Source organism: Oculina patagonica, chromosome 6, assembly GCF_052425735.1.
Source record: "Oculina patagonica isolate OP01 chromosome 6, crgOcupat, whole genome shotgun sequence".
Taxonomy (NCBI): domain Eukaryota; kingdom Metazoa; phylum Cnidaria; class Anthozoa; order Scleractinia; family Oculinidae; genus Oculina; species Oculina patagonica.
The window spans coordinates 26,474,625-26,502,568 of NC_135763.1; the positions used below are offsets into that span (position 1 = coordinate 26,474,625).

General features: G+C 38.3%; 3 protein-coding genes across 3 annotated transcripts; all 3 read left to right on the forward strand.

The window, feature by feature from the left end:
* The first annotated feature begins 5,364 nt into the window (after positions 1–5,364).
* On the forward strand, positions 5,365–9,321 carry LOC144658255 (adenosine receptor A1-like). Its single transcript, XM_078518656.1, has one exon. The coding sequence runs from the start codon at positions 6,712–6,714 to the stop codon at positions 7,726–7,728; it is 1,017 nt and encodes a 338-aa protein (XP_078374782.1). The 5' UTR covers positions 5,365–6,711; the 3' UTR covers positions 7,729–9,321.
* Positions 9,322–19,468: 10,147 nt separating this feature from the next.
* On the forward strand, positions 19,469–20,485 carry LOC144657966 (octopamine receptor beta-2R-like). The gene has a single exon (XM_078518298.1). The coding sequence runs from the start codon at positions 19,469–19,471 to the stop codon at positions 20,483–20,485; it is 1,017 nt and encodes a 338-aa protein (XP_078374424.1).
* A 4,730-nt stretch (positions 20,486–25,215) lies between these two features.
* LOC144658252 (adrenocorticotropic hormone receptor-like) lies at positions 25,216–27,237 on the forward strand. The gene has a single exon (XM_078518653.1). The coding sequence runs from the start codon at positions 25,445–25,447 to the stop codon at positions 26,465–26,467; it is 1,023 nt and encodes a 340-aa protein (XP_078374779.1). The 5' UTR covers positions 25,216–25,444; the 3' UTR covers positions 26,468–27,237.
* Positions 27,238–27,944: the final 707 nt, after the last annotated feature.

Consider the following 27,944-nt stretch of genomic DNA (forward strand, 5'->3'; position numbering starts at 1 on the left):
GATGAAAATAAGGTAGGTTTTTATTTGTACATGTATCAGACGCATTTGTAAAAACAGTCTTATAGTAAGCTTATACCTGGCTGAAAACAATGCAAATAATAAATTGTCTTTGTCACATAAATCACAGCAGCAAATAAAACAACTCTGCATACAAATTAAGAAACTCCTGTTATTGCTGTTTTTTTTTTTGTTCAATCAGTTTGCAAGTTATTTTGTCTGTGTTGCATGGGTCTGGACATTGCGGTCAGGCTGTATGAGTCTGAGTTAATGAGTCAATCAGGAAAAAAGTGATTTTCTCACAAAGTTAGTTATAACCTATTGAACCACAATATTAGCGGAGTTCCCACGCGCCGAAGGCGCGCGAGCGGAGCATCCATAGGCAGGCAAATGGTATCCTATCGAACCGAGAAATTTTGGGAGTCGCCTACGTCCGTACGTATGTACGCCCGTACGCACGGATTAGGCCTGGGGACGAGGTTGCCCGCGCGTGGCTAAAGAAAAGAAAGGAAATTACAAACAGCAAATAAAGCTCGCAAGGCAAGACAAAATGTACACAAGGGGTAAAATTACACAGCGATACTACACAGCAAAATATCTGAGAGGTTTATTATCCAACTGCTCTTTTTTGTTAGTCTTTTTTCTTGTGTGAGGGTTATGTATCGAAGCCTTTACGCCAAAAAAACAATATGGCTCGATGGCCCTCGTTCGATCGCTACACGGTTAAATTCAATTTTATATTATTGGTCTCTGGTCGCATTTTTCGTAACCGTAAAACGAGCAGTTGACGTTATCTTCTATCGACTGGATGATGTGGACGTTTCAGTTTGATCTAAACGAAGTAATGTTATGAAAACGCGGGAAAATGGGTTGCGCGGTGTTCACTGTGTAGGCTGAATGAAACCGAGGGTATAAAAAAGAGCGACAGAGAATCAAAAACTTTCTTACCGTAATATTTCTCGCACGATGTCCTCAAAAGTCACCTATATTCCGTGAAATTGTAGACAACGAAAGAGGTGTACGATGAGACCCGGAATAATTGCGAATGATATTCCTTGTGCACGTCCAGTTTGCTAATTTCTGTTGTTTGAATCTTCGGCCGTCAACATCAAGAATACAACAACTTTAGCAATGATTGTGTAAAAACGAAGCTAAACACTGCATGCATCAAGTCCGCTGAAGAAAGATACAGGAACCGGATGCAAGGTAACAACCTGTACTGAATTGCTGAGCCTGATTTTATGACAGGAAATTTCATGATGTTTATAAACTTAAGCTTACTTTCTAAGCGCAGTTTCGATAGATTCTGTGTCGGTAAAGTTTAGATCTTTCCTTAACTTAAGCAATATACTTTGCCCCTTTTAGTCGCTTTAACTGCAACTTGTAGTACATTTAAGCTTACGCTTACATGTCAGTTCATTTTTTTTGTTCCCCTGAGTTGGTTTTATTTGCTATGGATTAACCGATTATCTATTGCCGTAAGTTGATTTTCTTTGGCCGTCAATAAAGTCGAATTCTAATCCCTTGCCGTGAGAGTTTATTTCTTATTGCTGTGAGTTTATTCCGACTTTCAGCCTACATTTTCTCGGCGGAAGAAATTCATACAGTATAAGTGACGTTTTTCGAAGTGCTAAACGACAACAAAGCAAAAAGCTCGAACAAAATAAATTTATTTAAACTAAACTTGCTCTGAAAAACATGTTTACCCCATCTAGCTCGAGCGCGAGGTGAAAAATATAAACTGACTCATATTTTTTAAAGTAGTTCAAACATTTTTTTTTTTTTGCTTTAGTGTAGTCCACATTTACACTGAATAACTACACTGAATAGAGATGATTTAGTGTACGTTTAAATTTGTTTAAATTTTGCACACGGTAAGAAATAAAAGATAAGTTTTAAATTTGCGTACGTGACTGAGCAGCAACCCTTTTCAGTACGCCGATGTTAAGACAAATACAGAAAGAAAAGTAAGATGGGAATATGCCTGCTATTTTCTATTCTTAGAAAGCAAACAATAGACTCTTAATTAATTTTTAGGCCATGGTTGTATTAAAGCAAAACGATAAGAGGATCGTAAAATTATTTACTATTCTTTAGAAAGGAGAAAATAAACTCTTAATTAATTTTTTGTCCATTAGTTGTTCTGCCTCGAGATTACGATGGATTTATATTTGTCTTGCACCTATGGGCCAGCGTATACATAAAAGCTTTGACCGCATATTTATCAAAATGAAAACATTGTCACTCCAGCAAAAATGTAAATAAATAAAAGGGAAGCTCCGCTTTTAGGCTTGCCTAAATCTATATATTTTTTGCCTGAGTACAAATTACCTTAGAAGCACTCCAAATCATTTGCATGTGGTATTTTTTGTAACAAAGAAAACCTGCCAGTTTAAGACTTGACATGTAAAGTTTGGGTCCACTTGGAAAAAAGCCATCACGTGAATTCAGCCTAATCATCACTCCAAGTCCAAAAGAATGGAATAAGAAAGTGCTACTGAGGCAAAGAAAATGACGACTTTGGGCCCTTGTGTTTAAATACCACCACTTATCTTCACTCCAGATCCAGCAAAACCTTCCCGTTTAGACTTGAAATGTATAATTTGGGTCTGTTTGGAAAAAAAATAAACATCACGTGGATTCAGCCTAATGTTCACTACGGGTCCAAAAGAATCGAATAGGAAAGTTCCTCATGAGGCACTGAAAATGACGATTTTGTGTCTTTGTGTTGAGATACCACAAGGTAGATTAAAGCTTATTCTAACTCCAGATCATGCACAACCTGCCAGTTTGGGACTTGAAATTTACAGTTTGGGTCTTTTTAAAAAAATCCAACACGTGGATTCAGCATAATGTTCATTCCAGGTCCAAAAGAATCGAAAAAGAAAGTGCTTCATGAGACACTGTAAATGACGATTTTGGGCCCTTGTGTTGAAATACCACCAGGTAGTTTAAAGCTTATTTTCTTTTTAGATCTGGTAAACCTACCAGTTGCAGACTTAAAATTTACTGTTTGGGTGTTCTGGGAAAAATGCCATCACGTGGATTTAAAATTATTTTCACTCCAAGTCCAAAAGAATCGAATAAGGAAGTGCTACATGAGGCATAGAAGATGACGATTTTGGGCCCTTGTGTTGCAATACCACCACTTAGATTAAATCTTATTTCATTTCAGATCCAGCAAAACCTGCCAGTTTGAGGCTTGAAATATACAGTTTGGGTCTTTTTGTAAAAATGCCATCACGTTGATTACATGAGGGCCCTTGTGTTGAAATACCACCAGGTAGATTAATTCTTATTTTACTTCTAGATCCAGCGAAACCGGCCCGTTTGAGACTTGAAATGTACAGCTTGAGTCTTTTTGGATTCTGCCTAATGTTCACTCCAAGTCCAAAAATAAAAGCTTCCCTCGGATAAGATGAGTTTCATGAGGAACTTTCCACCCAACTAAGACATAATAATCCAGCACAAGGTCAATATGCTGCTCTCAGATAACATGAGCTCCATACACCACCCAAGTAATACAAAATAATCTAGCAGACGTAAAGGAACGCACCACCAAAGCAGACAGAATAATCTGGCATAACGTGAATACGATCAACTCTCTTTTAACCTGAGCATGAGAAACTCACCAGCCACGTAATACAAAATAATCTAGCAGGAGGTTAATATGCCGATCTCAGATAAGATGAGTTCCATAAGGAACTCACCATCCAAATAACACAGATTAATGTAGCACAAAGTCAATATGCCGCTCTCAGAAAAACATGATCATGAGTTCCATAAGGAACGCATCACCCAAGTAATACAGAATAATCTCGCACGAAGTCAATATGGTTACCTCAGATAACATGAGTTTCATAAGAATCTAACCCCCAAGTAAGTGAGAATAATTCAGCACCACGTCAATATTCGGCCCTTTAATAAAGTAAGTTCCTAATAAGACATAATAATCTAGCACGAGGTTAATATGCTGCCCTCAAATATCAAGAGTTCCATAAGGAACTCGCCACCCAAATTCGACAGAATTATCTATGGCGAGGTTGATATATCTTGAACAAAGATAGCAAGAGTTTCACAAGGAACTCACCACGAAAGTAAGACAGAATCCTCCCGAAAGACATAAGGAACCCTATCGTGTTCCTTAAGACCATCAACTGGCGATCCTACTCTTGCGTCACCTGCACCAGAAACGAGGGCACTGCGGCTACAGGAGTTTAATGCACGAAGCAAGGCGAAAGTACTGGATAGTCGAGCTGAGAAAAATGGCCAAGGCCGTTGTAAGCAAGTGTGTCGTCTGCCGGAAACTGCGCAGAAAACCCCTCGATCAGTTAATAGGCCAAGCACCAAGTTTACGAGTAGCGGCCGGATTCCCACCATTTTCGAGCGCCGCTATGGATATTTTCGGGCCACTAGAGATCCGATTGAACCGGAGAACACTTCAAGAAGCCCAAGTTGTGATCTTCATTTGCACCACAACCAGAGCGATTCACCTAGAGCTCGTCAACGACAAGTCATCCGAAGCCTTTCTGATGACGTTTCTTAGATTCGCGGGCTGAAACTTCCAGCCCGGTTTCAAAAACCGGGGTGGAAATCTCAGCCCGGGCAAACGCGCCAGAAACACCTCATGTATAGTCCGGCGGCTTAGCTCCTGAATTGTGCGATTTTTGATACAAGCACCAAACTTTGCAGGATTTCAAGCATTCGCATACTAATCAATTCTTGATATAGTGCCAACGCCAATTTCCTATTTTAAGCTAGTAAACAGCAATGAAATTTTCAGCCGAGAGGCCCCCCTACCCCTCCCCACAAAGTATTTCTTCTTGTACTTTTATAAACCTTTTATTGTTGATTTTTATTCATAAATACAGATATGAATGCTTTTAATTAGGCTTACAATTGTTATTTTTTACCATCTGTTTGATACCAATATATAGGAAATTATTGCATAGGAAAAGATTTTTCGTTCCCCGCCCTCTGCTCCCTCGCGTCTATCGTTTTGCGCTAGCGTCCAGGTCTCTCGCGATCGGTGAACCGTTCGCTAACAGAAGAAAAGTAGGAAAATATAGGGCTGTGAACAGTCTAAATTACAGCATTTCATTCTAAATTTTGTACGTGCGACTTGGTATCACTACCTGGCATAATAGTATTTGTCTATAAACCAGGACAAACAAATATTTCACGAAATTTCATTGATTTTAACCCTATCCAGACCGGGAGAAGCGGAAAGTGCCCGCGCTGACTTTGAACGCTTATAACTTTTTCAAGATTCAACTAAACGCTACCAAACTTTGCGAGTTTATCTAAAATTTATCTGGAAATAATTTGGTAGGGTAAGTTGCTGTGTCAGGAACTTGACGTTGACGTCACCATGGCACTGGCATTTTGACAGGCATGTTTTCCCAATTTTGTAATTTTCGTGTTTCTATTAATGAAAAATAATTTTAATGCAATTATTTTCATCCTTTTACGGTTTTTAAGCACAGTTTTATTGATTTTGAGTCCTTTGCAGTAATTTTGGGCGGTTTTATGACGTTTTGGAAAAAATTCGAAATCCAAGATGGCGGATCCAAGATGGCGGCTGTTTTGACATTATGATGTAATTGTCACGTCATGTGACGTCATCTTTCCACGTGACGTATACCAAAAGATAGGTGTTTGAACATACTATATATTCCCTAAGTTTCATTGTGATTGCTCAAATATTCTGGAAGTTACGGAGGTCTGAAAAGATCCAAAAAAGCCCGGTCTGAATAGGGTTAATAAATTAAGGTTTCCATGGAAACCGGTGTTTTTCGGGCTTGGCACTATATCTGAAAAAATTTCTGTTGGTGACCACTTTCATTGTGCCAAGTTTCATGCTTGTATCAAAAAGTGCACAATTCAGCTAAAATTTCGAGCTAAGCCGCCGGACTAGTAGTCGCGTTTTCAATTCTATTGTAGCCAGGGCTCAAAGTGAGCTTGCGGATGCGCAGTGGTGGTTCAGCCCGGGCTACGTACCCAGTAACTAGTACAATACAATTTAACAAGGCTTAGTCACTCTGTTAGTAGATTTTCAATCAATACCATCAATTTTATTGTATTTTCAAGTAGTACTAAATCATAGTGGCGTCCCTTTAAAGTGGACAGCAGGTCATGGTATCTCGGGAAATTTTGTTTATTACGAGGGCAAGAAGAGATTAGTATTTGTGAGGCTAAACAAGTGCGAAGCGCGAAGGTACGGTTAAACAGAAAAATGTCAGTAAGTAAATATTTGATTTTTATTTCTTGTTCTTCACGTCTTTTCAGGCCCGCAGATGAAGCACAATATTTGGCACACGTTCAAATTTAATTATCATATCAGTCTGGAGACCTTGTCATGTCCTAGGGTTCATTTTTGTTTTTTATTAAAAGTAATTTCCGCGGATTCGAACAAGCTGCCTTAAAAAGTTTCATTATCCACTAAAACCTTTGAATAAGAGGGTAATGAATTACAAAATTCGAACTTCATAAAGCAAGGAAAGGTTGAAATATGCGAAAACTTATTATTCAATAAATGATTGATGTTGTGTGACACCACCAATGTCAGCTGGTCATATACATAATAGGTCTGATAAGTTGACCTTTTGTTCGGATCTGTGAAACCAAATATTCATCTGCTTGTTCCAATTTATTCATTGAGAAACATTTTCTGTTCAGTACAGTTGCGGAATCGACTGCGTTCATCACCGCAGTATGTCTCTGCTCGACAAGTACCCATGCGACAATATCACAGCTCCAACCTACTTGTCATTCTCTTCGGCTTCGTTCACGATATTATCCGCTGTTGTCGCCACTGTTGGTAACTTCCTTGTGATTCTTGCCGTTGGTCTGGATCCTAACAAAGATCTTCGCTCGCCGTTTAACTACTTTGTGGCGAACCTCGCACTTGCAGATCTAATTGTTGGGTTTGTTACCTCTCCGCTGGCTGTAATACACTTCATCTCCGAAGGACTGAAACATCCTGACCAGCAATTCAGAAAATGGCTGCACATAGCATACTTCATACCCTGTACTGCTTCGCTGCTCAGCCTAACAGCCTTGTCACTAGATCGGTATGTGGCCATTACATACCCTTTGCTTTACAGAACCAAACTCAGCCCTGTCAGAGCTTTCTTAGTTTCGCTCTTGGTATGGATCGTGTCAATCCTACTTTCGCTGATCTACTTCATTGTGGGTTTCAACAAATTCAGGTTTGTGTTTGCCAACACAGCTGTAGCTGTCACCTTTGCAGTATTAGTTTTTACTAATGTGAAAATTTTCAAGTATTTACGCTGCCAAGTTCGTCAATGGGACACCCTTCACGACAGTACAGACGAGAACTTAGCCATGAAACAAGCAGTGAAAATGGAGAAAAAGATCACAAAAACATTGCTCTTCGTATTGGCATTATTTTTAGCTTGTTATGTGCCTTCAAATATTTGTATCTATATCATTAACTTGTGTACAACCTGTAATTGTGTGTTTATTCATTGGGTAAGGGACATTCAGTTTGTTATTGTAATGATAAATTCAGGCGTGAATCCGTTTGTATATGCGTGGAGATTACAAGCTTTCCGGAAGGCATTTAAGAGTATTTTGACATTCCGGGCTTGTGTGAAGCGACTGAGGTCCATTTCAGTGAATCTGCAAATGTCAACGTTTAGCGTCAGCAATCCTGGCTCATATACTTCCACTTCTGGGCAAATCAACCCAACTGAAATCAAGGACTAGAGTCACGCAAACATTAAGATCGATGTAGAGACTTCGGGAATGATTGCCTTTTTATGATAATTGGTATTTGTATAGACTTGTACTCGGTTCAGGAATGTCAAAGAAAAATTAACAGGGGTCAACTTAATATCTTAATATCTTACCACTAAAATTTAAGGGCCTATATTTATCATTTAAGATAAATATTTCAAGTCGTGATTTAATATTTTATTGACTTTTCCGCTAAAATAATAACCTGCGAACAGGCTCACTGTGATTTAACACCTACGCCGCATCGCTGCACTGAAGTCAAAAAGCGGCATAGTTTCGAAATTGAGCACAAAGCAGCGAAGGAAAGTCATTATTGTTGTAGTTATTGTTTAGCCTTAATGTTAAAAAAATAAGAGGATGTGGCTAGGCTGAGTTCTTACATAATTTGCTGTTGAAAAGTGCGTGCTCATACTCAGTTAAAATCTACCAACAAAACATCTTATCGGAGTCAATTTATATGCAAATTGCCACTTCACCTTTCGCCCTTATACCGCAAGATAATAGAGTTTTCCGATTAAACGGAAATGGAACGACTTTTTCCGCCTGTTAAAGCTAATTAGATGCAAAGTGCCGTTTGTTTCAATTTTTACAATGAAATTTCAGTTGTTATTCATTGTTTACGAGTTGATTAAATTAGCAATCCTTGCAGTAAATACAATGTCTCGTGGTGGAATGCAAACTATACTCTTTTTAAACTGCTTGAAAATCAAGATACAATATTTACGTATCACAGTTTTCCCAAAAAAATATATTGAAAACAGCAGTATATTTTCTGAGACAACTGAAGAAAAATGTTTTTAGGTGCAAAGTATCCATGTTGTAAAAAAATAGTTACTGAAAGGAGGCGGCTTTTTTATCGCATACGTAAAAGCCTGTGAAACCTGTGAAACTCGCAAGTAACGTAAAACAAAGAACGACCAAGACAACAAAGAACCTCGAAACAATAAAAAGCAGGAAAACAATAGCCCCAAAACAAAGAAACATTTTACAAGTTCTTACACCAGAGTAAACCCCAAACGTTAACGAACATGAAAGTTTTCGCAGCATAACTTTTTCACAACTTATTTTCCATCCAAACATTTGCCATTTGTGGAACTTCACACTTCTCTAAGTTTTTGCAACTTGCTTTTTGCCACCAAATAAATAGAAATTTGGGAGTTGAAAATGAGGCGGTATCTTTTTGTTCTATTGTTTTCTTTTCATTTGCACATAAAAATTCCACGGGTAAACATAACATATCACCTTTTTTGTCGCACCTTAGGAGCGAGTACAACAGGCGAACATCACACGTATCTTGTTTTCTATCTTGCCTTTTGTTTCAGAACTAATTCTTCTTTCTTTCGAAACTGTGGCCATGTCATGTGGACTGACTGCCTTCAGATATGCCATTTGACGAGAGCAATACTTTTTTGAGAGCTGCACTGCATGGTGATATTACACTGCCCTCGAGTAGTGGACAACACGCGCGGAAGACAAAGTTACCAAAGCGTAAAATGTCAAATCATCGATACACACCTATTGAGAATGATGATTGTGCAGGCTGTTGAGAAATGTGGCCGCGAGTGGCGTTGCGTGCCCAGGTTAATGATTGGAAATACTTTTGTGCATTTTATTCGAAATAAAAAAGATTTTTTTTTAATTCTTACATATTTTATTGGCAATGCACCACATTTTACTGTATTGGTAATAGCTCTCTATAACGAAACGTGGATCGCGCAAAATTTAAGATTTCCTGATTTCGAGTTTTCTGTTTACCGTTATTACGGTAATATCTATTTAGTGAGTAAGAAATACACATCATCAAAACTTCAATCCTAGAGCAATAACTAGTGTAACTTTTATGTCAATCCGATGAAGGGAAATTTTCGGTTTGGTCCCGAAAAAACTGTTGAACCCAATCCCAAACTTGACGGCAACATCATTTTCTTCTGGGATAGCTTTTGACATTTTAGACTACCGTAGAATCCCACTTTCCTGAGGGATAGTAAAACAGAGAAAACAAGCCAGCAGATTAATGTACTTTTAATGGGTTAACTAATGAATTTAATAAGATTTTCAATAGGCGGAAAAAATGTGTTCCATTTAAGTGAATTTTCCGCTAAATCGGAAAACTCTAATAGAATAACTTCACTAACTTCGCCTCTGTTTCAAAACAAGTCTAAGTGCGAAACCATTAATATGAAAATGAGTTTTACCAACAGGGCCTTTTTCATGCAAATCAAACTCATTTTTATTTGAATGGTTTCGCAAGTAGACCCGTTTTGAAACAGAGGCAAAGGGTAACTCGGAAATGGTCTATTAAATGAGAGTAAAACAGCGGTCGTGTAACTTTTACAGGTTCATTACAGGAGGACAAAACGGAGCTGTTCCACAGAAAAGCTGTTCTTCATGCACTTCCCAGCTGGCCGAGAAAACGCACGATTTCTAACGAACCAGTCATTAGATTTTTATGAAATTTTACATGGTTATACTTTAGAAAGCAAGAAAACTGCTGATTACAAAAAACACGGCCAGCCAGATGGGTTGAATTTTTTTTCTCAGCCAGCTGGAAAGTGCATGAAGAACAGCTTTTCTGTGGAACAGCTTCGTTTTGTCCTCCTGTCATTAGGAATATTAACATCAGCACAAGCATTCATTTACACTAAACCGCTTCATTTTACTTATTTACTTTAATATAAACGAGTGCTCATTAGCGTCATTCTATTTTTCAACAGCACCATTCAAATTTCAGTCACACCATTAAATTTCCCCACTGGATTTTGTAGAGTTTTTATTATGTAAAAACAAAATATGAAGTTGTCTCGAAGAAATGTGACCACATTGATGGTCCGAGAATGCGCTCAATGGTTCAGGTTTATTCAAACCTACGTACATCGCGCGTTGCCTTAACCGATAAGTGACAGGAAACTTTTTACTTGTTTATAAAACTAATACTCATCATTGTTTGCACTGTGACATTAAAGCATGTAATTGTCATTAAAATGAAAGTATATTGGGCTGAATGACGGTTCGTATTTATGTAAACAGCGTTAGAAATTTAGAATTTTTGCAAACCCGTTAACACTTTCGTGCCATTAAACTTTGAATTATCACTAATGAAGATTTATCATCCGCTATTGAAAGGCAAAAGGTGTAAAAGTCACAAGTCTATTGGTAAATATTTTAGGACATAAGGTAACGTTTTAGTGGCTGTTTTCACTAGTTCACTGTGTAAAATAACAGTAATTTAACATCTGCTCTACCTGCGCCAAAAACAACGCGGAAGAAGAGCCACATGGTTTCGAAATTGAGCTTGGGAAGTCTATATTATGGCGTGGATTCTTAGTGTAAAGTTGCAAAACAGATAAAAAATAAATTTAAAGCTTATTTTTACTCCAGATCCAGCAAAACCTTCCCGTCTGAGACTTGAAATGTACAGTTTTGTTCATTTTGAAAAAAACGCCATCACGTGGATTCAGCCTAATATTTACTCCAGGTCCAAAAGAATCGAGTAGGAAAGTGCTACATGAGGCACAGAAAATGACGATTATGAGCCCTTGTTTTGAAATACCACCAGGTAGATTAAGAGCTATTTTCGCTCCAGACTTAGGAAAACCTTCCCGTTGAGACTTTAAATGTACAGTTTGAGTCTTTTTGGAAAATTGCCATCACGTGGATTCAGCGTAATGTTTACTCCAGGTCCAAAACAATCGAATAAGAAAGTGCTGCATGAGGCACTGAATATGACGATTTTGGGCCCTTGTGTGAAATACCACCACATAGATTGTTTAAAGCTTATTTTCACTCTAGATGGAGCAAAACCTGCAAGTTTGAGACTTGAAATGTAAAGATTGGTTCTTTGTGAAAAACTGCCATCACGTGGATTGAGCCTTATGTTCACTCCAAGTACAAACGAATCGAATAGGAAAGTGCTACATGAGGCACTGAAAATGACGATTTTGGTCCGTTGTGTTGAAATACCACCACCTAGATTAAAGCTTACTTACACTCCTGATCCAGCAAAACCTGCCAGTTTGCGACATGAAATGTACAGTTTAAGTCTTACTGAAAAAATGCCAACACGTGGATTCATCACTCCAGGTCCAAAAGTATCGAATAGGAAAGTGCTATACGAGGCACGGAAAATGACACTTTGGGCCCACCTAGATAAAAGGTTATTTTCACTCCAGATCCAGCAAAACCTGCCACTTTGAGATTTGATATGTACAGTTTGGGTCTTTGCGTTAAAATGCCATCACGTGGATTCAGCCTATTGTTCAACCAGGTCCAAAAGAATCGAATAACAAAGTGTTACAGGTGGGACAGAAATTGACGATTTTCGACCCATTTTTGGCCCTGGGGTTGAAATACAACCAGACCACAGTTTGGGTCTTAACTTTTTGGAATCATGCCATCACGTGGATTCAACCTAATGTTTACTCCAGGTCCAAAAGTATCGAATATCAAAGTGCTACGTACATGAGGCACTGAAAATGACGATTTGGGCCTTTGTTTTGAAATACCACCACGTAGATAAAAGCTTATTTTCACTCCAGATCAGTCAAAACCTTCCCGTTTGAGACGTAAAATATACAGTTTGGGTCTTTTTGGAAAAATGCCATCACGTGTATTCAGCCTAATGTTTACTCCAAGTACAAAAGTATCGGATGTCAAAGTATTACACGAGACAGCGAAAATGACGATTTTTGGTTCTTGTGTTGAAAAACCACCAGGTAGATTAAAGCTTATTTTCACTCCAGATCCAACAAAACCTTTGAGACGTGAAATATACTGTTTGGGTCTTTTTGGAAATATGCCATCACGTGGTTTCAGCATAATGTTCTTTCTAGGTCCAAAGGAATTTGAAAAAGAAAGTGCTACATGAGGCACTGAAATGACGATTTGGGATCTTTGTGTTGAAATATCACCACGTAGATAAAAGCTTTTTCATTTCAGATCCAGCAAAGCTTGTCAGTTTGAGACTTGAAATGTAAAGTTTGGGTCTTTTTTTGTAAAAATGCCATCACGTGGATTAAGCCTAAAGTTTATTCCAGGTCCAGAGTAATCCAATAGGACAGTGCTACATAAGCACTGAAAATGACGATATTGGCCCCTTGTGTTAAATTTCCACTAGGTAGGGTAAAGCTTATTTTCATTCCAGATCCGGAATAACCTGCCAGTTTGAGACTTGAAATCAACAGTTTAAGAAGGACTTTAAATAAAAACCGCGCTTGCACTGGCAGAAAATTGAAAAATCAAATTCCTTCATTTTTTTGCTCATTAATAGCTTTTAGGTAGATAAGAAACCTGATGTATTTTGTTCCCCCCAGAAGTCTTCTAATTTCGAGAAAAAAAACAAAGTCAGTTTTCGTGATCGGAGCCTCAAAGTGACACAATTTTCAACTCGAAATTCGCTATCGTTAACTCTCGTCGCGTTCACAAACAAAGCCACATTGAGAACTTTGGATGCTTTCTATCAACAGAGACACTCTTTTCCATTCGCTAAAATATAATTTCAGGGCTTAAGCAAAACTCTTCGAACTGAAATAATTAAAAAGGTGGGGAATACTTTTCACGATACTAGAAAGTCGAATTAAACGGCAGTTTTCAACGGAATTATTTAATATGTGGTATAACTCCAAATTTTCTCAATTGTCGTTTAACCCTTTAACCGTCAGATTTCTGTGACTTTCTAAAGGTTTTTTCTGGGCTTAGACATTCTGTAGAACTTCGTGATTGCATATAAGAAGTTCAAGTAAAAATGTGTGCTGTTTCGAAACACCGAGGGCTCAAATTTTTATTGTGACGTCAGTAGTCGGCAGTTGCATCTTTCGTAGGCGAGCTGTTGGGCTTGGATTTGGCTCGTTTTGTGTTTATAAGTGATTTTTCGAGTCATTTTTCACTGCAGAAGCCCCCAGGCTGGCATCATTAAGCTAGAATGGTGGGTAGAGGCCAGCATCTGAAAGAAACCAGAGGTGAGAGATGATTTTGTCTTGATTGGAACGCCAGAAATATTCGAATCGAAAGATGGCGGTTCATGGGTAAAGTTGTCTCTCTGGCCGTTCTGTGGGTGGATTCCAAGACCTGCCAAGGCATTTTGGACGAGTTCTGACTTCCAAAGAATGCAATCGGTGCAACATTTTGCCGGCAGGATTGGGTGGCTCGACACTTATAAAAAATATATGGAATAAAGGTAGGAAGCCTTTCATGCCGCCGCCATGACTGTTTTTCCCAAGCATCCCTTTCGGTCACCAACGAGGAAATTACAGGTTTGCAAGCATAGCTCTAATCGAATAGTAATTGCTGAGTCTGCTGAATGATTGATGGGAAATTTCCTTGGTGAACGGAAGGGAATAGGGTTGAAGTTTGCTGCAAATGTATATTTTTGAAGTCAGAATTATTTTTTCATTAAAAAAATGGAGGCAAAGATGTGTGTTTTTTGTTGTTGTCCTGTTACGTAGAAAACAGGCATTTTCAGATTTGCTGCTGAACAAACAACCATATGCAACAGAAATCAAGAGTTGTAGCCAGTTAGTTGGCTTTTAAAGCTATGAAAATTATCACTTTGCCATAAAAAGCAGTCATTACTATCATGTGCCCAGATATGTAAAAGCTAGAGTTTTTTCAATCACTGCTGGTGTTTTTCGTACACATATGTACGATTGCCGGTTAAAGGGTTAAACACACATGTAAATGTTTATCTAAGACATACCTGAGAATTGGCTCGGGTTGTTGAAGGCAGCATATTTACCAATGCATCGTAGTCCCACAAAATGTTGTGATATCGATCAAAATAGCCTAACTGACAGCTAAACATTTCTTGGCTCCAAAATACAACAAAGCAACTGTTAAGCGCGAAATTCCTTTTGCATCTTCATCCTTAGCAATTTTCCTTTATCGTGGTTCTTTTCTCTTGACGAAAGTGTGTACAGAACTCCAGAACGATCAATTTGCTTCCTCAAACTGCGTTGGCGGTGCTGGAGAATTGTTTTGCGTTATTTTAACTCCGTGACATTCTCGACCCCAGAGCTCTTACTGCGCAGACTCACTTAAGTCACAATATCGTGTTTCATGTCACGTGTATTATGTCACGTAAGTCACAAATCTAATCTTGTGCCAAAATGGCGAAGAGGTTTTGTGATCAAAATGGACCTTAATTGACCCAGGTTTGCTTTTTTATCTCACTCTTTCGTTGAAAAGGGAATTTTGCAATGGAACATTCGGCAAGAAGAAGGAAAGACGAGCATTTGGGGTTAAAACATTCATTATCGTGGCGTTTGGCAATTAGAAGTATTTACACAGTTTACGGTCATGCTGTGAAAATTTGCCGAAGTTTGATGCCCTCTAAGTGAGAATCTTTCCAATAACCCGAGCCAATTCTCAGGTATGTTTAATAAGAATATCTGTATGCACGTTTGAGCAAGAATTGAAAAAAATTAATGTTATACCACATGCTAAATACTGCCGTTGAAAATTACTATTTCATTCAAATTTTTGTTATCGTAAAAAGCATTCCTCGTCAGTTCATTTTTTTCAGTTGGAAGAGTTGCGCTAAAGCCCTGAAATTATATTCTTGCGAAAGAAAAAGAGTTTTTATGTTGATAGGAAGTGACCAAATTTCTCTGCGTGGTTTTGTAAGCGAACGCGAGTAGTGTTCATAATAGCTAATTTCGGGTTTAACAGTTAGGAAATTTGTGACTTCGACCACCGAAATCGATTTTCTTTGTTTTCTTAAAATTAGAAGACCTCTAGGGGAAACAAACTACATCAGGTTTCTTATCTACCTTACAGCTAATAATGAGCAAAAAACGAAGAAAAATCGATATTCCAATTTCTTCCAGGAAATCAAATTCTTGCTCGGCCGTTCGTAAAAGTCACTCTTAAAGCTGATTTCCAGTCCGTACTGCGCAGACTCAGGGTTTGTTTACGTTTTTGTTTTGAATTCGTTGAAACGTTACACTTCGGTGACAGCATACATGACGTTTTTTAGTCCGCCATTACAGTTCGTTTCGTTCAAGAACTTCCGATGAGCTGAAACGTCGGTTTGAAATAGCGTCAAGGTTCTTCTACTCGTTATTATTTGTTCTGCAAGGATATCTGGCGTTAATAATGAAGAAAAAGGTAAGTTTGTCGGGGAATTTTTAGTTTTGCTTGTAAACATTCCCTTCGTGTGGGCTCACATAAACATTGTAGCCGAGATTGCGCAGTACGGACTGGAATTCATCTTTAAGTCTTCTTGGAAAAATGCCACCACGTGGATTCAGCCTTATGTTTACTCCAGGTCCATAACAATCGAATAGGAGAGTGCTACATGAGGCACTGAAAATATGAAAATGACGATTTTGGGCCCTTGTGTTTAAATACCACTAGGTAGAATAAATCTTAATTTGACTTCAAATCCAGCAATACCTTTCCGTTTGAGACTTGAAATGTACAGTTTGGTTTCTTGGAACAATACCATTACGTGAATTCAGCCTAATGTTTACTCCAGGTCCAAAAGAATCGAATAGGAAAGTGCTACATGAGGCACTGAAAAGCTGAAAATGACAATTTTGGCTCCTGGTGTTTGGTGCTCCTGAAGCTTATTTTCACTGGAGCTAATCCACTTTGGAGCTTATGGACTTTCCACCCGTTCCATATAAATAAATATATAGTAAACAGCAAAAGCAAGATATACTTTAATCTACTCAAATTCGCCATTTCGAGCCAAAAGAACGACACCACGCAAAGGGTAGGAAAACTTAGGTTTATTCAACCTAAATTTGTTAATGGTTTGCGCCATTATACGCAATTCTACAAACCGTTCGGTTAATTAAATACATTCGCTATAAAAATGTAAATGTGTAAGTCTACACACAAACAGTTTGTCTGGGCATCCTTTAAATAGGCTTTTACCGTAAACACCCACAGATAAAGCTAGACAAGCCGCATCTTGAGTTAAGAAGGTCAAATTTTGAACGAAGGGATTCAGAAAGAATTAAAAATACCTTTTTGCTTCACTGTGTCGCATTTTTATTTCATCGATCGAGTGTGATTGATATCTGAGGGCAAAATCTGCAACATTCAAACCATAGAGTCTTGCCTTTGATCAGTCTCGTTTATTTCCAATCCAGCCATGTTAGATAGAGTAATCTATGGCGAGGTTGATTTAACTTGAACACAGGTAACAAGAGTTCTATAAGGAACTCGCCACGAAAGTAATACATAGTAATCTAGCACGAGGTCAGTATTCTACCCTCAAATATCATGAGTTCAATAACGAACTCACTACCCAAGTAAGACATGATAATCTAGCAGAAAATGCTGCCCTCAGATAATAGAGTTCCATAATGAGGTCAACATGCTGCTCTCAGATAAAATGCGTTTCATAAGGAACTAACCGCCCAAGTAAGAAAGTAAGATTAAATAATCTAGCGCAAGGTTTATATGCCGCCCTCAGAAATCAAGAGTTCCATAACGAACTTATATTATAATTACTAACCAAGTTAGACAGAATAATCGATGGTGAAGTTAATATACTTTGCCACAGACAACAGGCCGGAGTTCCACAAGTAACATTCCACCAAATACGACATAATAACATGAGTTCCATTCGGAACTTACCACCCAAGTAATACAAAATAATCTACCACGAGGTTTTATATACTGTCCTCAGATATCAAGAGTTTCATAAGGAACGTACCATCCAAATTCGACAGAATAATCTATGGCGAGGTTGATATTTTGAACAAAGATAAAAAGAGTTCCACAAGGAACTCACTACGAAAGTAAGACATAATAATCTAGCACGAGGTCAATATGCTGCCCTCAGGTAACATGAGTTCCATAAGGAATTCATCACCCAAGTAAGACATGATAATCTAGCATGAGATTATTATGTTGCCCCCAGAAAACATGAGTTTTACAAGGAATTCACTACCCAGGTAAGACAGAATAAACTGGCACGAGTTCAATATGCTGACCTCAGATAACAGAAGTTCCATAAGAAACTCATAATCCAAGTAAGGCAGAATAAACTGGCACAATATGCTGACCTCAGATAACAGCTCAGATAGTTGTCACCAAACCAGCCATTTAAGGTCATGTCAATTAATTCAAAACACCAAACTTACGCCTTTAAACAGGCTTTTCCCAATTTACCACCACTGTTACGCCTGGAGTGTAGATACTAACAAAAAACTAAATAATTCTCCAACTTTTAACCGATCCTACAAAACTTCATTAAATACTTTCTACGTAGACCATGGCATAAATCCGTACAGGGTGGCAACGTACAGTGTTAAAACCAGACTTCTTTTGCACTGAAACTGGCCTGGAAACTGGCAAAGAAGTTAAAATCAACCCAGGGAAAGTAATGTAATGCAATATATTGAACTGGGTTTTTCGGTTGGTTTCTCGGGTGTTCATGCGCTCAATGGGCGTGCCTACCGGTTGACCTGCCGTTCATTCTGCTTGTTGTGGATGTTGTCGTCTACATCCGCTACTCACAAGCATCCAAGCAACAGCTACCAGGAAATGGGAAACAAAACTAAGCAAGAAAAGATACAAGGAAAACAACTATGCACCCCATTCTCCCTCACATCAAATAATCAAAGAAAAAAAATTAATTTAAATAGAAATAAAGTAAAAAAAAAAAAAAAACTACAGTCAAACAGCTATCAGGATGTAGTCTTTCACTCTCTGCATTTTTTTTCTTGGTTTGGTCTTTCTGAAGGTCATGTAACTGATGCATGGTTGATGGTCGATCTGCCATTCATTCGTTTATTGTTGATGTTTTCTCCATCTGCTACTTACATAAACATAAAAACTGAAATATCAAAACCTAGACACTTCCGATACTACTTGGTTTCAATATCAAAAAATGGCACCCACAGCGATAGAACTATTCCCTAGCTTCAAATGATAAAAAAAAAAAAAAAAAAAAAAAAAAAAAAAAACAATTTACATTAAACCATATACCGGATCAATATCCCACCATATGGCGGACCATGTCCAACCTAAGATGCAGTCCCCTTGGGTCCGTTGTGTCAGACCTCTACTCGCCCATGAGATAGACGAGTATGTTTGCAGGACAACATTTTATTGTACCCACAGGAAGCCAGCGTACAAATTTAATACCACTCAATTTAAAGAAGGATGCCGTAGTATGAAATAAAAAACTGCAAACGCCCATATTGTTAGAAATTTCAATGACGGATCTCTTGTCGTTTTCACTATTTATAATTAGTCATGGCGCTTCAGAAACTTTAAGTGGTAAAAAATGAAGACAATAGACTGTTTAAGTCTAAGGCCTAAGAACTGGCTCTTTATGTCTCTGCCTGTGAGCTAATTATTCCCCACGAACAGTTTTAATTAACATATTAGCCGGCAAATTTCGTTCTTGGGTTCATTTTTAATTTGTTGTATTTAATTTACGTGGTTTTGAACAAACTGCCTTGAAATTATTCATTCCTCCTTGAAATCTTTGAATAAGAGGCCAATGAATAATAAAATTCAAACTTTATAAAGCAAAGGAAGGTTTGGAATTTGCAAAGACTTATTATACAATAAGCAATTGATGTTGTGTGATGCCACCAATGCCAGCTGGTCATATACATGTATGTGTTCATTATGACCTTTTGTTTGGACGTTTTGCACTGAATATCCATTTGCTTGCTCCACTTTATGGTAACAAAACGAGATAGATTCTCTTCATTTGGTCGCCAAATCGGACTGCGTTCATCACCGCAGAATGTCTCTGCTCGGCAAGTACCCTTGCGACAACATCACAGCTCCAACCTACTTGTCATTCTCTTCGGCTTCGTTCACGATATTATCCGCTGTTGTTGCCACTGTTGGTAACTTTCTTGTGGTTCTTGCCGTGTTTCTGGATCCCAACAGAGAACTTCGCTCGCCGTTTAGCTACTTCGTGGCGAACCTCGCACTTGCAGATGTCATTGTTGGGCTTCTCACCTCTCCGCTGGCTGCTATATACGTCATCTCTGAAGGACTGAAACATCCTAACCAACAATTTAGAGTATGGATGCACATGACATACTTCATCTCCTGTACTGCTTCTCTGCTCAGCCTAACAGCCTTAGCGTTAGATCGGTATGTAGCCATTACATACCCTCTGCTTTACAGAATTAAACTCAGCCCTAGCAGAGCTTTCTTAGTTTCGCTCTTGGTATGGATCGTGTCAATCCTACTTTCGCTGATCTACTTCATTGTGGGGTACAACAAATTCAGGTTTGTGTTTGCCAACACAGCTGTAGCTGTTACCTTTGCAGTGATGATTTTTACTAATGTAAAAATTTTCAAGTATTTGCGCTGCCAAGTTCATCAATGGGATGCCCTGCACGACAGTACTGACGAGAACTTGGCCATGAAGCGAGCAGTGAAAATGGAGAAAAAGATCACTAAAACATTGCTAATTGTATTGGCGTTATTTTTAGCTTGCTATGTGCCTGCGTGTATTTGTATCTATATCGTCAATTTGTGCTCAACATGTAATTGTGTGTTTATTCATTGGGTAAGGGACATTCAGTTTGTTATTGTAATGATAAATTCAAGCGTGAATCCTTTCGTATACCCGTGGAGATTACAAGGTTTCCGGAAGGCATTTAAGAGTATTTTGACGTTCCGGGCATGTGTAAGGCGACTGAGATCCGTTTCCGTGAATCTGCAATTGTCAGCGTTTAGCATCAGCAATCCTGGCTCATATACTTCCACTGTTGGGCAAATCAACCCAATTGAAATCAAGGACTAGAGTCACACTGAGAACAGGATCGATGTAGGGACTTCGGGAATAATTGCCTTTTTATGATCGATAATTGGTATTTGTCTAGACTTCTAGTGGGTTCAGATATGTCAAAGGAAAATATGAACAGGGGTCAACTTAATATATTAATATCTTACCACTAAAATTTAAGGGCCTATATTTATCATTTAAGGTAAATATTTAAAGTCTTGAGATAACATTTAAAGGAATTTTCCTCTAAAATAATAACCTGCAAACAGGCTCATTGTGATTTAACACCTACGCCTGATCGCTGCACGGACGTCAAAAAGCGGCATGGTTTCGTAATTGAGCACGAGCCGCGAAGGAAAGTCATTTTTGTTGTACTTATTGTAAAGCTTATAAATGTTAAAAAATAATGGCATGTGGCTAGTTCTACTTCTTTAAACTAATTCGCAATTGGAAAGCACGTACTAGTACTCAGTTAAAATATGCCAAAAAAGACCCTACCCGAATCAATTTATATGTAAATTGTCACTTCACCTTTTGCTCTTATACCGCAAGATGTGGTTTAACACCTACGCCCGATCGCTGCACGGAAGTCAAAAAGCGGCATAGTTCGAAATTGAGCACAAGCCGCGAAGAAAAGTAATTTTAAAAAATAACAAGATGTGGCTAGGCTGAGTTCTTTAAAGTGCGTGCTCATACTCAGTTAAAATCTGCCAAAAAAAAAAAACAACCTACCGGAGTCAATTTATATGCAAATTGCCACTTCACCTTTTGCCCTTATAAAGCAAGATAAATTTAGAATTACTTCAATTAAGTGAGAGTAAAACAACAATCGTGTGATTACAGGTTCATTAGGACAGGCTCCGGACAGGCCAAACGAGCCACAAAATACACTGTCTTCAAAAGTGGCCTTGCATTCTGTAGTTGCTCCTATTAACATCAGCACAAGCATGCATAAACACCTAACTGCTTCATCTTGTTTATTTACTTTAATAAAATCGGGTGCTCATTAGCGCCATTCTATTCTTCAACAGCACCATTCAAATTTCAGACTCACCATTTAATTTTCGCACAGGATTTTGAAGAGCTTTTATCTTTATATATATATATATAAAAAAAACATGAAAATGTCTCGAAAAAATGTGACCACATTCATGGTCCGAAAATGTGCTCAATGGCTCAGGTTTATTCATACTTACATCGTGCGTTGCCTTAACCGAGAAGTAACAGGAATTCTTTACTTGTGAATGAAACTAATACTAATTATAATATAGATAGGAGTCTACGCGCGCTCTGATTGGCTAAAAACCTATGTTTTATCAGAGTATTAAACATAGAAAAATCATGTTTTATTGTTTTTCGTCAGCTTTCCTCGAGTGCTTCGCGCGTCTTTGACTTTTCGTTGGCTATAACCACTCGTATCCAGCAAGGGCGAATGGAATAATTGTTTTATTAAATTCCTTTTTTAAGTATAAATCCACTGGACATTTCATTTTGATGTAAACGAAGTGAGGCGGGAAAAATTGTGGCGCGGTGTTCACCGCTTGAGTCAGTGAATGAAACTCGCAAGGAAAGCTGAGGAAAGCGAGCGAGAGAGTTTTCTTTCGAAGATTTACTTCGACAATCTCGTCTTAAATTGTCTTTTCATACTGGAACTTGATTGTGACAGCAATTAAGGTTTACGGGAAGATCCGAAGCAATAGCTTTTCTGGAAATTATACGCGTTTTTAAGTCGAACGAAGCAAGGGACGGATGTCATCGAGACTACTAAATTATGCTGAGACGAAATTGCACTCAGAGTCGGTGAAGTTTATTGAAGTTCAAAAAGACAATATCAAGATTGAAAGGTAACAAACTTATCTGAAATGCTTAGCCTTATTTTACGTCGAACACTGAATGAAATTGTGTCAGTTTTCTGGTCTTCCCGTAAATTATTTTCTGCTTTTCGTCTTCGTTTACTCGCTCTTGTTGTACATATTTTTAATTAAACTTTTCACTCGCGATGTCTAAAATCTATATCATAAAGCAAATAAAAAAGCCTAAGCCATGTTTTATTCTGTCATAAAACACTCCGGGCATTTGAGAACACGAGGGAAATGTAGAAAACATGAGCCGCAGGCGAATGTTTTCTACATTTCCCGTCGTGTTTTATGACAGTATAAAACATGGCTTAGGCTTCTTTATTTGTTAATAAGTAGAAACTCAACCGTGCTCTATTGAAAATCCGCGAATCTGATTGGTTCTCCCACTGTTTTCTATTTTAACAATAGAGTGTTTCTGTCGAGGAACTATCGGCTGATAGTTGCCCCGCGGAAATTTGACGTTCTTAAAACAAATATTAGCCCGAGAAGCGAAGCTTCGAGGGCTAATATGCTAGTTTTAAGAACATCAAATTTCCAAGGGGCAACTATCAGACCGATAGTTCCGAGACAGAAACACTCTATTGTTTTTATTGTTCACTACTAAATTTTCTTCCGCGCGCGCACACAAAAACGAGCATCGTGAATTATTTTTACTTTTCAGGATAAAAAACTCAATTGAAAGCCGAAATTTAACAAACGAAACAAAACCAGACAAGAAACCCACTAAATGCAGTTAATTTGGTTGGGTTTTTTGTCTGCAGGCACGCTTGTTTGCAAAAAAAAGTCACGGGCGGGCACTATCGATCCGGGCATGTTTCTTCGGCGGGGCACTATGGGCTGATAGTGCCCTCCGGCGGACGGGCACTTTCGCGTCACGTGTTCAATTTAAACCAATCAGAATCGGAGAAAATTTAGTGGTGAACTATAATCGCTGATAGAAATTGATCGCGCGCTCGTTGCTCATTTAAAGATTAATTTTTCCTCATTTTTGGCTTATAAGAACGTAAAACACTGTGGCATTAAAGTATATGTAATTTTCATTAAAATGGAAGTATATTGGGCTGGATGACGGTTCTAATTTATGAAAAAGCCTTAGAAATTTAAAATTTTCGCCACCCATTAACGCTTTCGTGCCATTAAACTGAAGTATCGTTAATGAAGATTTATCATCCGCTATTGAAAGGCAAAAGGTGTAAATGCCACAAGTCTACTGATAAATATTAAAGGACGTAAGGTCACGTTTTAGTGGCGGGTTTCACTAATTCCCTGTGTAAAATAACAGCATTTTAACACCTGCTGTATCTGGGCCAAAAAACAACAGGGAAGGAGAACCACATGGTTTTGAACTAGAGCTCAAAGCGCAAATAAAAACTCAAAGAAGTCTATATATATGGCGTGGATTCTCAGTGAAGAAATGTATAAAGTTGTAAAACAGATTAATTAAAATATAAACGAGACAGTTTGGACAAAAACTACAAAACCTTGCATTTTTTGGAATTCCCCAGTTTGGTTAAACAGTTTCCAGATAGCAACATGGGACATTGCTGGCCGAAAAAAAAAACACACCAACGCAACAGTGGATAAAATAGATTCGGGAGGGGAGCGAAGTAAGTTGTTGTGTGCAGTCGACTGCTTGCAAAGCTACTGCCTCCAATTATTGCATTCGGTTTTCGTATTGTAGCAAGGTGGGGGCACGTGGTGTCATTTTTAAAATGTTTACAATGTCTCCCTTCACATACAAAGAGTATCCCAACTGTTCTTGTTGTTGTAGCAGAACCTTTATGAGATATGGTTATAGAGAACATAGATGCTTCTGTATGGACACGTTTGCAACCTGCATTGTGCAGTGGAACCCCGATTTAACGATCCTCGATATAACGATATTCCCGGTATAACGATGAATATTCTATGTCCCTGCAAAAGTTACAGTAAAATGTATGGGACGGAACCCCGATATAACGATCCTCGATATAACGATATTCCCGATATAACGATGAGAATTTAGCGGACCGAATGCAAAAACTTTCCCGATATAACGATATTATCAGTAAACAGTCACGATTTAAGCAAAACATCGAATTTAATACAATAACATTATGTACAGTAATCGAGTAATCATTAACGTTTCTGTTAACAGCTTTCTACGATTTTATACGAAAATGATACTGTGTTCTAAGCCTCTTTTTCAACTTTATCCTCTTTATCCTCCTTTAATATGCAGTAAAAAATACTTGTTAGGTTAATTACCACGATATAACGATAATTTCGGTTTTATACGGCCATGTCGCTATATTACGATTCCTCGATATAACGATAAAATTTTACTGCTCCCTTGGCATATCGTTATATTGGGGTTCCACTGTAATTGAGTCCGATGTCTTGACTAGAACTGACATTTCGAAATGATACACCAAACGCAGCCCCGCACTTGAAAAAACTTCCAACGACTACCCACTAGAATACTTCTTCATGAGTAACGATTTGTTTACGATTGCCTTCTAGACATTAGTCTTGCTAACGAGAGTTTCCGACGACCTGCGATAACCTTACTAAAAGGGTTTCCAATTGATTTATAAGAATCTAACGAAATGGATGGTTGACACTATCAGCATATGTTAAGAAGGGTTTCCACTGACATTTGATTAGCTATATTTATCTTTGATCAGTGTGAGACATTTGTTGACTTATTAACGGCAGTTTTCAATCGGGAAAGCATTAATAAAGCAGGCTTGATTTGATACAAATTTGTTCTATTCCCGGCCTAAGTTGAATTTTCATTTATCATCATCATAGAATATAATTAAAAAAAAACATCAAGAGGTAGTTGGTTGGCTATTGAATACAATCTCATTATGATATCTTGCATCCGTAGGTTATCTTAAAGTTTGTGACACCGTCCAGCTTAAGCATACAGTTAGTTGTAACTATGGTTACACAAATTCAACTTCCCTTCAATGAGAAACAGAAACTTGCCACAGCTTGACCGCTGATTAGCGGCTTGCGCATGGGCTGAAACTGAAACGTTTCTGGTTTTGAACACTACCGGTATATCAGCGAAACCTTGTCGTACAGAACCCGTCCAGTTATTGTCTTCAGATAGACGAGCTTCGATCAGAGAATGTCACTTCTTGATAAATATCCGTGTGACAACACTACAGCTCCAACTTATTTGTCTTTCTCCACGGCATCATTCTGTATATTAACCACCATCGTTGCGTCTGTTGGAAACTCTCTCGTGGTTCTTGCTGTGTTCCTGAATCCCAACAAAGACTTACGCTCGCCGTTTAACTATTTTGTAGCGAATCTTAGCATTGCTGATCTTCTCGTTGGACTCATCACAGGTCCTCTGGCCTCGATATACCACATTCTCGAGGGAATCGGCCTGCTGACGCAACGTTTCAAAGACGCGGTACACATAACGTTCTTCATTTCCTGCACTGCGTCGCTACTCAGCCTAACAGCCTTGGCGCTTGACCGTTATCTCGCCATTACATACCCTCTGATGTACCGAACTAAGCTCAGCCCTACCAGGGCGTTGTTGGTATCAGTCCTGGTGTGGATCGTGTCCATTCTGCTTCCGATGGTCTATTTCATTGTGGGGTACAACAAATTTCGCTTTGTCTTTGCCAACACTGCCATTGCTGTTACGCTCGCTGTGCTGATTTTTACCAACGCCAAGATCTTCAAGTACCTTCGATATCAAGTCCAGCAGTGGGATGAATTGCACGACAGCACAGAAGAGAACTTGGCCATGAAACAAGCGATAAAGTGGGAGAAGAAAATAACCAAAACACTGGTCATTGTATTGGTGTTATTTTTAGCTTTTTATCTACCATCGTGTATATGTATTTATATTATCAACTTCTGCACCAGTTGCAGTTGTGTGTTTATTCATTGGGTAAGGGACATCCAGTTTGTTCTGGTTATGGCCAATTCAGGCGTTAATCCATTCGTGTACGCCTGGAGATTGGAAAATTTTCGAAAGGCTTTTAAGAGCATCCTGAAATGCCGTGTATGCATGGAGCGGCTAAGGTCCATTTCAGTTTTGAATTTACAATTGTCAACAACAGCGAGCACTGATGTGTCTTCAAACAACCCTGAAGGACGATGTAATCCAGTGGAAATTGGAGACGTCAAGTAGACAGTGAAACCAACTACAATGATGAACTTGTGCATGCAAGATAGATCATGAAAGAATAAAAGGCCATAACAAAGATTTGAATTGAAATTTTATGTCAAAGTTCAAAACCCAACGGATGCAGTTTTGCTAGTATCCTTCAAAGCCGTTATTTGGGATGTCACGCAACGGCTGCGAAGGAGACTACAGTTTTACTGACTATCGGTTTACTTTCGTTCTCGTCTATTTTTGTGACGCGAACTCTTTGCCTGATTCATCAATACCGAAGTTAAAAAATGCATTAATTAAACTAGATAAAAATGGCATGATAAAAATGGAATGCCATCAGTTGCAACTAATGCAACTGTCTTCTTGATACATGCATGTCGAAAACCGGTCTTAATTTTTACCCTTTATTCTTGACAGCCATCGGGAGAAAATATTTATTCTTGTACCTGTATTTACATGCAAAATTAGAATTTGCATTAAACCAATTAAGCTGCTTGTATACATTGGGCTTAAAATTCCGTGTAAGATGGTAGATTTGGAGTCATTTTAAAGGAGGTGCAAAATATCGTGAAATATGGATCAATCTGTCATTTGTAATTTCTGTAAATGTTAAACGAAGTTTAGACTAAACGATATTTGAGCAGATCATTAACGAAATTAGATGGCTGTAGGCGTATGAAAAAATTCATTTTGTATTGTATTTGTAAGCAGGTTCAAATAAGCTCTGCACGATCTGTGCTGTGTACTTCGACCTGCATTAGCAAAATAAAGTATGCATGTATGTATATTTGTAGATGAGGTCTTGTATTATATATAAAAGGTCTGGGCCTCATGATCTAGCTTTGAAAACAAACAAACAAAAGGGTTGCAAAAAAGGGTTGCAAAAATCAGCTGAACATGGTCTGGTATAGGGCAAGGGCTTCAAATTCCCAGCGGCACACCCCCACCCAAAAATATACAGGGTGCCCCCCCCCCCGGGGGACTTGCCAAGGAAACACAGATGTATTTTCTCAGTCATGTTAAATCCAATCAGTTTGAATAAAAAATAGACAATATGTTTTCAGTATGACACTGCACTCCAGACCAGGCTTACTGACCAGGGACATCCAACAGTTCATTTCGGTGAATATCTGTTCTGAAGGCCTGTTATCCCCTCAGACTTTCTTTACTGACATGTCACCTCTAACGCTGGTCTTCGTAATATGAGAAATATAACACCTGTTGTTTTTGGAAAGGTAACAACAACTCGCAAATTCGAGAAATGAGATTTTGTTCCCTAAAAGTTTCTTTTACTGTAGGTTACTCAAAACTCTCTTCTCAAAAGTTCTATTAGAAAAGAAATTACAGAATTCTACAGAAAGCAAAGTTTTAGTTATTGAAAAGTATTGATATTAATTAACTGTGCAATTTACTGAACTGGCAGTTTGGCATAATTGCTAAATTGACAAAAACAAAACTTAAATTTACTTTGCCGCCTGGATTACCCTTTAAG

Coding starts and splice junctions, on each gene's coding strand:
- LOC144658255 (XM_078518656.1), top strand. CDS start 6,712: ATGTCTCTGCTCGACAAGTACCCATGCGACAATATCACAGCTCCAACC.
- LOC144657966 (XM_078518298.1), top strand. CDS start 19,469: ATGTCTCTGCTCGGCAAGTACCCTTGCGACAACATCACAGCTCCAACC.
- LOC144658252 (XM_078518653.1), top strand. CDS start 25,445: ATGTCACTTCTTGATAAATATCCGTGTGACAACACTACAGCTCCAACT.